The sequence below is a fragment of the Lissotriton vulgaris genome, chromosome 9 (assembly GCF_964263255.1).
Source record: "Lissotriton vulgaris chromosome 9, aLisVul1.2, whole genome shotgun sequence".
NCBI lineage: Eukaryota > Metazoa > Chordata > Amphibia > Caudata > Salamandridae > Lissotriton > Lissotriton vulgaris.
The window spans coordinates 330,788,049-330,800,084 of NC_141697.1; the positions used below are offsets into that span (position 1 = coordinate 330,788,049).

Sequence of the window (12,036 nt, forward strand, 5' to 3'; positions counted from 1 at the left end):
TTAGTCTCACAGCACCGTAATCTCGTCCCAGCATCGTCCTCTTCCCGGATAGGACTCCTCCTCTGCACTTGCCGCACAAAACCCTTTCTCTCACTTTCACTGCCCTCCTCCCGGCAAAACTTTTAGCTCCTCCCGCCTCACACAATAGCCTCTCTTCGTCCATTAGTGGACAACAAGAGACAGCCTCTCGCACCCTACCTCACTAGCCCCGCCCCTCCCGGTCTCGGGGGCTTTGTTCACAGAGGAGCAAACCGACCCTGTAAGGGCGCGCTCCTATTGGCAGAACCTTGCCCTCCCCGTCTCCAATTGGGCAGTTCCGGTGTCCATCCCCCGAGGCGGTGCACGTTGCCCAGGTAGTCTGCTGCGCTTCAGTGGAGCGCGTTCCCTCTGTTACTCCGAGCTCTACCCAGCGCCGCCTCCCTGCGGGTCACAGCACAACTTCGCAAACAAAACTGGCAACTACCGACTCGTGAATTGTTTCCACTTTTAGAGGGGGTTCCCAAATTCAAGACTTGTCTCGCTACTTTTTTTCTCTCCAAGGATTATCATAAAAGAAGCATCTGTTTTGCTGCTGGGTGGATAAACAGCAACTTTCCTTGGATTTGTAAAGCTTTTTTTTTGTCTGTGGGGATTTTTTTTCTGGCGTTTTATCTTCAGAGGATTTGTTGGGAAGCTTTGTACCTCCTCTGCATCACGTTCCCCTTATGGAAGGCCTCTGACCCCCCGCCGGGGTGTGAGCTACAGGAACCAGCAGCAGCAGCGAAGGCGCCCTCCCCTCCAGGAGCAGAGATGGGCCACCTCACCCATTAGAGAGGGCAGCACCACTTCTCAAGAAAGGGGATTCCTGATCGGCGAAGCATGGGCTGCTCGGTCCGCTCTCCTTTGTGCTTGGAATGAGACCAACCCCGTTAAACTCCCACCCGGAATCCAACAACATGGATGTGACCATCTCGGAGCTCATGGGCTCCTTTCTGAAGTGCCCCCTGGTCACGTGGGTAGGTATCGTGTGTGTGTGTGTCTGTCGGTGTGGGGGGCACCGAAGTTCACAGGCTGTGGGGGAGGCAGGGCGGCCGTCGTGAGCTGTATCCTGGGAAAGTGGTTTTAACCTTGAAAGAATAAGTAGCGCTGTCTTGTCTGTGGAGTCCTTGGGAGTATTTGTGTGTACATTTTTTAACATTTCTTGACTATCCACTTTTTTAGTGCGTCCAGTGTAACAACGCCATATACAACTGCACAGACTCACCCAGCAGAATGTCTGGATTTGACTGTTTTGGGCTTCCTTGCTGTTATTTTAGTTTTATTGTTGTGGCGGAGAAGGTTCTGCGCCCAAAATATTGTTCGTGAAATGAGTAGTTTTCGCATTTTCTGTTGGGCAGTCACTAATGGTTTCTACCGGATGATTTTCTTTTGAAGTCGCATGGCTTAGTCGCCAGAGAGCGGGTGGTAAGAAGTGTCATTGACCTGGTTGAATAAAAAACACACCCTTTAAAGTTATGACATGCTCTCAAGAAAGAGTATTAGTGACAAAAAAAGATTTACAGAGATGTGTTGAACATGTCACTAACCCAGTAATTCATATTCACGCAGGAAAGGTAGGTGGGAGGTGTTTCCAACACAAAACTCCTTCGGTGGGTTGCCATCAGCGATTTGTTGTTGTTGGTAAATAGACGTCACACACATTGTGAGTGCACGCTTGACCCTGCACCCGTTGCGTTGTACCAAAGCTACAGCCACGCTGCAGGCCAGGCAGGTACACCAGGCATGCACGGATCTCTCAAACACAGCAGGGCACGTTCTGCAGCCCAGGCAATGAACACGTGTCCCTCGAGCGCCTGGAAGAGGGCCCTTGGGAGGGACAGCTGTGAGGCGAGGAGGCACTTGGCTGTGGGTGAGGGCTATTCGCAACACAAATAAATACCAACGGGAGTATTTGTGAAGCCGGTGCAGTTATCTGTGAACCCCCGCCCCCTGTGCCCGGTGTGTGAGAGGGCGGGCATTACAAGTCTGGAGTTAAAATACACGTCAGTTTGGTTGTGGGCGGATGCAAACGTGCCTACGTTACTGAACACCTGCTGCCTCGTTAACAGATGTAGGGTGTGTTATCAAAGGCGTTGGGGGGATGGGTTGCTAAGTCTGTAAGAGGGTTTGTATTCCGTCACACATGGTTTCTTCTCAGCAGCCGCCTTACTTTGTTCCACCCGAGTCAATATTAACCCGCTTGGGCCAGAAGCGAGTGGGGCGATGTTGGGGGTTGCTTTAGGTGTGAATACTCACGACTGATGTTAATAACGTGTTCTTAACATGTCTGGTGGTGTCTACGAGATACCTCGCACGGCTAATGCACCTGCTGCAGACTGATTTGGGCAACCATCCATCCAAGCGGGGAAACGTGTTATTTTACGTCAACGCTGCGCGTCTCCAGCACCGTGAATACCAATCCACCACTAGCTATATAAAACCTTCTTGTACTAACGGTGCACTATTTGTGAAACAGTTACCAGAACACGTATAGCTACTTGAGCACACTTTGATTCATAAGGATGCCACCTTCTTACAGTTCTACTTGTTCTTTTTTACATTGTGGTAATGTCGCATTTTTGCAATGTCTGTATAGTAAACATAAATATGTGGTCTGTAGATGCCCTTCTGTCAACCATGTATATAAAGGTGAGTAACCCAATATACCCTTGCGGGCTCGGGCAAAGTTTATAATAGAAGATGGCCAGCAAGGGGTTTAATTTGTTCTGAGACTTTTTACAGCACCGTTAGGGCTTGTTTAGGAATAATCACAGTACCTACGCCTGCGTTTAATCAGGGGCTGTTCTATTTAATTCCAAAAGAACACAAGATGTTACCACACTAACATCAAATTTGCACACGAATAATCAATAAAACGTGAAACCAGGGTTTTTGTTTTGTCTGACAATTATTATTGAAATTCAAGACAAAGTGTACCGGCACCTTCAATTGGACCTCAACGCAACCAATTGAAGGTGCCGGTGCCGTCAAGAATCCCTAACTGACGTGCATTTGTTTTGTAAAAAAAGGGTCATCAATTGTATATACCACTTTGTTGTCCTGATGATGGTCTTAAGAATAACTGCAATAAGGCCGAAACGTCGACTTGTTTAGTCCCAACTCTGCATAGTTTGTCTCATGTCATCTTTTGATTTTCTTCTGACTTTGAGTTAAAATCAATCAACTACTGTGACCCAGCAGTCTGGACTCAAATTTTGGATATGCCTAAGGATAAGCAACCAATACCTTGGTGCTTCTGGCGCTGCTGCCCTTTGTGGAGTGAGACAGGCGCTGATATATTCCTGGACCCAAGACCAGCGTTACTTTTCGCGACACCCGCTTCGCGGGTGCCGCTCATTTGCATACTCGCCGTGTCTGCCTAGTGGGAGCGGCTTCACATTCGGTGAAGGGCTAACGCGCTCCTGGGTGTGACATAGAGCGTTGGATTGTGCCTGGAGCCGACCGGAGGACTGCGAGGACCAGCAGCCCTAGCTGACTCAGCTGGTGCCTCTTCCCCCGGCGGCCACGCCCCCTCCCTCACGGAAATAAGATCACCTGTGTTCAAACATCGAGTGGGTGCTTCTGGCGCTGCTGCCCTTTGTGGAGTGAGACAGGCGCTGATATATTCCTGGACCCAAGACCAGCGTTACTTTTCGCGACACCCGCTTCGCGGGTGCCGCTCATTTGCATACTCGCCGTGTCTGCCTAGTGGGAGCGGCTTCACATTCGGTGAAGGGCTAACGCGCTCCTGGGTGTGACATAGAGCGTTGGATTGTGCCTGGAGCCGACCGGAGGACTGCGAGGACCAGCAGCCCTAGCTGACTCAGCTGGTGCCTCTTCCCCCGGCGGCCACGCCCCCTCCCTCACGGAAATAAGATCACCTGTGTTCAAACATCGAGTGGGTGCTTCTGGCGCTGCTGCCCTTTGTGGAGTGAGACAGGCGCTGATATATTCCTGGACCCAAGACCAGCGTTACTTTTCGCGACACCCGCTTCGCGGGTGCCGCTCATTTGCATACTCGCCATGTCTGCCTAGTGGGAGCGGCTTCACATTCGGTGAAGGGCTAACGCGCTCCTGGGTGTGACATAGAGCGTTGGATTGTGCCTGGAGCCGACCGGAGGACTGCGAGGACCAGCAGCCCTAGCTGACTCAGCTGGTGCCTCTTCCCCCGGCGGCCACGCCCCCTCCCTCACGGAAATAAGATCACCTGTGTTCAAACATCGAGTGGGTGCTTCTGGCGCTGCTGCCCTTTGTGGAGTGAGACAGGCGCTGATATATTCCTGGACCCAAGACCAGCGTTACTTTTCGCGACACCCGCTTCGCGGGTGCCGCTCATTTGCATACTCGCCGTGTCTGCCTAGTGGGAGCGGCTTCACATTCGGTGAAGGGCTAACGCGCTCCTGGGTGTGACATAGAGCGTTGGATTGTGCCTGGAGCCGACCGGAGGACTGCGAGGACCAGCAGCCCTAGCTGACTCAGCTGGTGCCTCTTCCCCCGGCGGCCACGCCCCCTCCCTCACGGAAATAAGATCACCTGTGTTCAAACATCGAGTGGGTGCTTCTGGCGCTGCTGCCCTTTGTGGAGTGAGACAGGTGCTGATATATTCCTGGACCCAAGACCAGCGTTACTTTTCGCGACACCCGCTTCGCGGGTGCCGCTCATTTGCATACTCGCCGTGTCTGCCTAGTGGGAGCGGCTTCACATTCGGTGAAGGGCTAACGCGCTCCTGGGTGTGACATAGAGCGTTGGATTGTGCCTGGAGCCGACCGGAGGACTGCGAGGACCAGCAGCCCTAGCTGACTCAGCTGGTGCCTCTTCCCCCGGCGGCCACGCCCCCTCCCTCACGGAAATAAGATCACCTGTGTTCAAACATCGAGTGGGTGCTTCTGGCGCTGCTGCCCTTTGTGGAGTGAGACAGGTGCTGATATATTCCTGGACCCAAGACCAGCGTTACTTTTCGCGACACCCGCTTCGCGGGTGCCGCTCATTTGCATACTCGCCGTGTCTGCCTAGTGGGAGCGGCTTCACATTCGGTGAAGGGCTAACGCGCTCCTGGGTGTGACATAGAGCGTTGGATTGTGCCTGGAGCCGACCGGAGGACTGCGAGGACCAGCAGCCATAGCTGACTCAGCTGGTGCCTCTTCCCCCGGCGGCCACGCCCCCTGCCTTGGTACATTTAATCCACCCAAGCTTACCCGCGACGCGGGACGCGCGCGGGGCGGAGCTCGGGGCGAAGACCGGGCAAAGAGCGGGCCGTTTGAGGCCGTTCGAGGTCGGGAGAGTCCGGTCCGGGCCCCCGCTCTTTGCCTGCCCCACCAAGACCTCGGACACCCCGAACAATGTGCACACGGGAAACAAGAAGTAAAACATCTTCCCTTGCCGCTGCTGGAGTGACCAAAGGCCCAATCGACACTTACTTCGCCAAGGCTGGTTCGCTCCTGATTGAGGAGATCCAAGTCCTGGAGCGAAGAATTTCTCAAGAAATTGATTGGGTAAGGAGATCTTCTATGGGACCGATGGCACTAGCTAGAACGCCTGAAAATAGTGCAGACAGGCCCACCTTGATTAGCTCTGATCAAACACCTTTCCACCCTACGGATACACTAATAAACAGCCCAGAAATCACCATTGATGTTCCAAGTGACTTAGAGGACATGAGCCTAATGGTGCTTCCCAATACACAACCTATACCACCACAGAACACCGAGATAGCTCTAACCGTAGATTCCAATAGTGATAACAATAAGGGAGTCAGAGAGGGAGCGATCCCGAAGAAAAAGCAAGGGCCACAAAACCAAGAAGAACCTAGGTCTAAAACCCCCAAATCTAAACAAACTAGAGGAAAGGGGAGGAAATTAAATGCCCTACCCGCAACGGGGGTTAGGCCCGGAATTTCAACCACTCCCAGACCACTCACATCAATCCCACCCCTACAACCTAGTGATAAGCCCCCATTAGACACCTCCTCGGATGACATTACTCTGGAGGATATAGGCTCAATGTTCAGGTCCTTACTAAGCCCATTAGAGGCAAGACTGATAAAGATCGAAGCAAGACTAGTGAGCATCGAAAAGGCAACGGTGCAACTCGCTGATGCCAGGAAAACCGACAGCAATATCACTAAGTCATTAAAGGAGGGCATAGGCTCTAATTCGGCTAAAAACAATAACTTGCAGGCTGTATCAAACCCCAAACCATTAGACCCAAAAATTAGATCCACACAACCCGCAAAAAACAGTGCATTAAAACCTACTGTTACACTTACAGTACCGACACCCTCACAGCAGCCTAATACTACTACTCCCAAACCGACCTCTACATCAAAATCGGTCCCAACTCCCCTGAACAAGACCAAGGACAACCCCCCACTTGAGGGAGAGAAGCCACACATCAAAAGAAAACTACAGTTTGTAAACCTCCCACCAGAAGCCGCCCCCTACACTGTAGTCTTGGCTGGGGTACCTGAACTTGACCCACCCACATTTGAATCATATACTTCACTCAAGAATAAAGTAATAAATTGGCTCTCGGTTAATAGACCACTACCGAGAGGTACTGTGAGTGACATATCCACGACAAAGAGAGTGGCATGGGTGGGCCATACCAGGAAGTCTATCAGAGGAGATTGTATCTTGGTCTCTTTTAGAGACCCTAACACAGCTGCATATATTTGCTCCTGTGTTACTGATGAGGACTTCGGTAATACCATCCAAACACTTCCCCTTTCATTTTTCTACCCCTCCAATCTTTATGACTCTGAGGATCATAGGTGGGGCCACCATCAAGAGTTATTGGAGGGTTGGGAAACTTGTCACAGAGATATTAACACCTATCCTCCATATAGGGGGAGACCAACTGAGTACATCTCTGGCTACGGGGATGAGGAGGGGTGGGAAACTGTCACCAGGAGGAGGAGGGGGGGAAGAGGTCATAGGAGGGGAATACCTGGACCATACAGAACGCATTACCCCGCCTATCTAACAACTCAGAATCGATACAGCAACTTAGATATGGTAGACTGACAGAGGGCTGGAGAGGGGAATGCTGCCTCTGCAACCTCCCCTACTACCACCAACATACCCGTAGTTTCCATATGTGATATAAATTCACATACACTGACGGGCTCATTAACAACAAGTCTGGGTGAATTGACCCAGACGCCAGTTATGGTGAACCCTCCCTCGCCCATTGCCATCTGTCCATCGGACTTCACACATTCATCTTCAAGCCACAGGGCTCACTTTGACCCCAGTGATATTGCTGTGAGTCCGTTGCGAGCCCAAACACCACACATAACAGCAATTTCGTGGAATGTAGCAGGGCTCGCTAGTAAATTAGATTGTCTAGAATGGGCCTCCTACATTAGATCTAAGAACTTAATACTCCTGCAAGAAACCTGGGCGCGGGAAGCAATAGATTTAACTGGCTTTGCTTCCTTTTCCAAAATAGCCAGGTGGGGGGGAAAGGGGAGACCGTCTGGGGGATTAATGATAGGGGTAGCAACGGATCTAGGTTGCCAAGCCTCTGATATAGAGACCGCTTCCGATGATCTGTTGGCTGTTCTACTAGAGTGGCCGGACACAACAAAATTATTAATCATTAACATCTACTCTAGGCCGACCCAAATGCAAAAAGAGTCGCCTACCATAGAAGAGTTAGCTAGATTCCTAGAGGGCGTGCCGTGTGATCTCGCCTGTCTGGTTGGGGGCGATTTTAATTCCCATTATGAACCCCTGCCCGGACTACGCGACGGTCCTTCCCTAGATGAAGATTCCTGCTGGCTTATACCCGAGACGGCGGCGCCACCGCCAAGGGCTTGGACTCCCCTAGCCCTACAAATAAATGCCCTTACCCTTAATTTCGGTCTTAGGGCATGTAATGGCCGTTGTACCTCGGATATACCCAGCAACCCGACCTACAACAAACCTGGCAGTGAATCCAGACTTGACTACATTATGGTCAAAACCTCTATGTGGCCAGCAATAGTTGATTTCAAAGTGTGCCCAAGAAACGATAGTGACCATAACTCCCTGGAACTAACTTACTGCCTTCCCGGCTGTAAGGATACATCACAGGGATTTGGGACTGAAAAGTCTGGTCTCCTACTTAAAACCAACCGTAGGAAAGTGAAGTGGGAGAAGCTGGTCACTAGCACGGACAAACTCCCTCGCCTTTATGAAAGGCTAGTCCCCTTACTAGAGAGTGCCTTTGATCTGGGTACTAAATACCCAGACGAAGACACCAGAGGGGAGCTGGCAAAAATTCACAAAACTATTACTGATTCCCTTGAACAAGATCTGTTCACAACTCCTATGAAAAGGAAGGGCTTTAAGCCAAAGATCTCGTGGTATAATGCTACATGTAGGAGGGCAAAGGCTCACTTGATTTCTGCAATAAAGGGACGCCTTAGCAGGGAAGAAATTCGCGAGAGAAGAAATAAATACAAGTCCCTCCTAGTGAATGCCAGGGCGGAATGGGACTACGACTATTGGGAGAATCTCGTGAAGGCACTATCAACCAGAGACTCACGCAAATTTTGGCGGGTAGTAGCTAATGGCACGGGTGAGTTACCATCGGCAATAGAACCCAATATAGCCGCCTCAGTGTGGCAGGCCCACTTTGAAGCACTTTATGCAGAGAGAGGTCAGGATTCTTGTATTACGAGTCTCTTGCCCGCACCCACCCCCTCGGGGGCTGCGTTCACTGAGAAGGAGGTGAGGGAGGCCATCAAAGGTCTAGCTGCTGGAAAAGCCCCGGGATTGGATGGGGTCCCAGGGGACCTGTTCAAACAAGAACCAGGGATCTGGGCACCTTACCTCACACTAATATTTAATGCCATCCAGGAGGGTATGACTGTGCCCGATACTTGGACGGGAGCAGAGGTAGTCCCAATCTATAAAAAGGGATCCCCCCTGCTCCCGTCCAACTATCGACCAATCAGTCTGATAGACATCTCCCAAAAACTTTTTGGCAGATTGATCTTAAATCGTCTGCAAGCATGGATTCAAGAAAGGGAGATTCTGTCCCCATACCAGGCGGGATTCCGGGAGGGTGTATCCACCACAGACCAAATATTTAGGTTACAACTGCTCTATTGGAGAACAGCGATAATCGAAGGCGGTAGTCTCTATACCATCTTTGTAGACCTACGTGCCGCCTTCGATTTGGTGCCTAGAGCCAGGCTGTGGAATGTCATGAAAGAACTCGATGTCCCCGCCGATATCTTGGCAATCCTGATAAGACTCCATACTAATAATTATGCCCGCGTTAGGTGTGGCCAAGGTGGGAAACTATCCGAGCGGTTCCCCGTTCGCAGAGGTGTAAGACAGGGTTGTGTACTTGCACCTACCCTGTTTTGCATCTTCGTGAACGGGGTAATTGCCCACCTTAACAGGATCGCCAACATAGACGCCCCCAAGTTGACCGGCAACAGGGTGCCTGCAATTATGTTTGCAGACGACACCCTGTTGCTGTCTAAATCCCCTATGGGGATTCAGCGCATTTTGGACGGCTTTCTTAACTTCTGCTCCGATCGGGGACTGGAAGTCAATCCCCAAAAAACAAAATTCATGATTTTAAATCCCAACTCCCGGAACAGAACCCCCCCCAAGCTAGGCATGGTTATATTAGAACGAGTGCACAACATTGAATATCTGGGGATTACTATAAACGAACACTTAACTTGGTCGGCACACCAGGCCAAAGTGACCATCAAACTGGCACAGTTGGCGGGTGGCACTTTGCGCCTGGCTAACAAATCTAGTTATCGACCACTTACCCCAGTTATTCACATATACAAAACACAAGCCAGGGCAGGGGTCACCTACGGGGGAGAGTTGTGGGGACACACCCAGTACCCTAAGTTACAGATCACGGAGAACAAGTTCTTGAGACAGGTAGCTGCCCTCCCCCAGAGCACTCCACTACTACCACTCAGGTTGGACTTGGGAATCAGACCCATTACAGAGGAGCTAGGACTAAAACCCCTAAAATTCTGGAGGCGTTTGTGGTCCAGCCCAGATCTTGTAACCTATAGAGAAGAACTACAAGAATTCCTGGAACTACGAAGCAAAAAAAGGATTCCTTGGTTGACTTACGTCAAGGGAAGGTGCGAGGAAATGGGATTCCCGGAATTATGGACTGATCCTCTAAATTCCTGCACCAAGATCTCAAAAAAGACACTTGCGGACACCTACTACGCCATGATGCTCACCAGAGCCTCTAATGACATTCGCGAGGGGTCTTTGACAAATTCATTTTTGAAAATAAAAGATACCTATTCCCTGGAAAAAACATTAGATGAGATTTCCCCTGTATTAACCAGGAAACTGTTTTTACAATGGCGTTATGGATGCCTTCCTCTAGCTTCGTTTACAGCATCTTGGTCAGTCTGCTCCACTACATCAACTTGCCCAATGTGTGCACACCCCAAAGAGGATGACATGCACGCGGTCCTTTTTTGCAAAGGCTATGAGCGGAGCAGGAAATATTGGCTTGTCCCGATGCTTAGGAACTTGGGTTTTAGATCTCACCAAATTGCCTATAGAGTGCTAAAATCCGATCTCTCCCCCCCTATTGTTTTTGCACTGTCAACATTTTTAACCTCCCTGTGGTTTACCCGTAGCCGATTGATGAAATGCCTGCCATAATTGGACATTACCAGTGCCAGCCCACCCACGTCTTATTTATATTTTAACTACTTTTAGAAATTTGGATCACACTATGTTTAATAAGTTTTTAAATGTATGTACTGTTTTGCATCTTTTATGATCTGTGATCGAAATAAAGATTAATGAAATGAAAATACCTTGAATATCCTCATTATATCTATGTATGCACCCTATTCTTTATGATTATTCATTTTTTTTGTACAGAAATTTATACACTTTGTCTTGAATTTCAATAATAATTGTCAGACAAAACAAAAACCCTGGTTTCACGTTTTATTGATTATTCGTGTGCAAATTTGATGTTAGTGTGGTAACATCTTGTGTTCTTTTGGAAATAAATAGAACAGCCCCTGATTAAACTCAGGCGTAGGTACTGTGATTATTCCTAAACAAGTCCTAACGGTGCTGTAAAAATCTCAGAACAAATGAACCCCTTCTGTCAACCAGCCTCCTCCTGACTCTGATCCACACTACGATTCGATTGGACTGGTGAAGTAAACCAGAACAAGTGAGAGTAAAAGGCGGCTTTATTAGGGCATGTACTGCATTGTATTGTAAATGAATTTATATAGCACTTACTACCCCTGATAAGGCGTCAAAGCGCTTTTTTCGATGAGTAGCATGCTACTTAAGAACCCATAAAGGATTAGCGATGAATTAGTATAGTGAAATATGAAAGTAATTTGAGTGGTGGACATGTTAGTCTGTTATTTGGATTGAGAAGGATAGAAGAGGGGAAACGGTTTGCATATATATAGCGCTTGTTACCCCTGATGGATGTTGCAGCGCTTTTTCGGTGAGTAGCACGCTAATCCGGAACCCATAAAGATTTAGTGGTGAATTAGTATAGTGAAATATGAAAGTAATTTGAGTGGTGGATATGTTAGTCTGTTATTTGAATTGAAAAAGGTAGTAGAGGGATAGAAGAGGGAAGGAATTAGAATTTTTGTTTGTTTGTTTTGGAGCTCATAGCAGTAGGAGGAAGCTTGGGATGAGTAAAAGGGAGGTGGCGGGGGAAGAGTCAGAGGGATGGGTTGAGAGGATTGTTATGGAGGATCGGAATAGTAAAAGAGGTATGAGATGATGCAAGGAGGGTAGAGTAGGAAGAGTCTAGAAAGGGTTTTTGGGGGAATTGTGGTATGGGTTTGTGATGAATGAGAGAGTGGAGGTAGAGGATATATTGATAGAGGTATAGAGGGTGCGAAATAGGGTAGTGCATTCAAAAGAGTAGTAGAAAGAGGTTTGAGATGAGTCAGAGTTGAGATAGTGGAAATATTGAGAGAGGTATAGAGTAAGAAATAAGGTAGTGTATTGGATATGCTGAAGAAGAAGAGAAGAAATAAATATA

At 49.1% G+C, this 12,036-nt stretch overlaps 1 protein-coding gene across 3 annotated transcripts in view; it reads left to right on the forward strand.

Moving 5' to 3' along the window:
• Positions 1–355: 355 nt before the first annotated feature.
• Positions 356–12,036, forward strand: part of CCDC88C (coiled-coil and HOOK domain protein 88C) — a 584,514-nt gene continuing 572,833 nt past the window's right edge. For 2 of the 3 annotated variants that reach the window (XM_086937645.1, XM_086937647.1), the window contains exon 1: positions 420–995. In XM_086937645.1, the coding sequence (XP_086793771.1) occupies positions 894–995 (102 nt within the window). In that variant the 5' untranslated portion in view covers positions 420–893. Of the gene's footprint in view, positions 996–12,036 lie in introns of all 3 variants that reach the window. The other variant, XM_086937646.1, reaches the window with a different exon arrangement.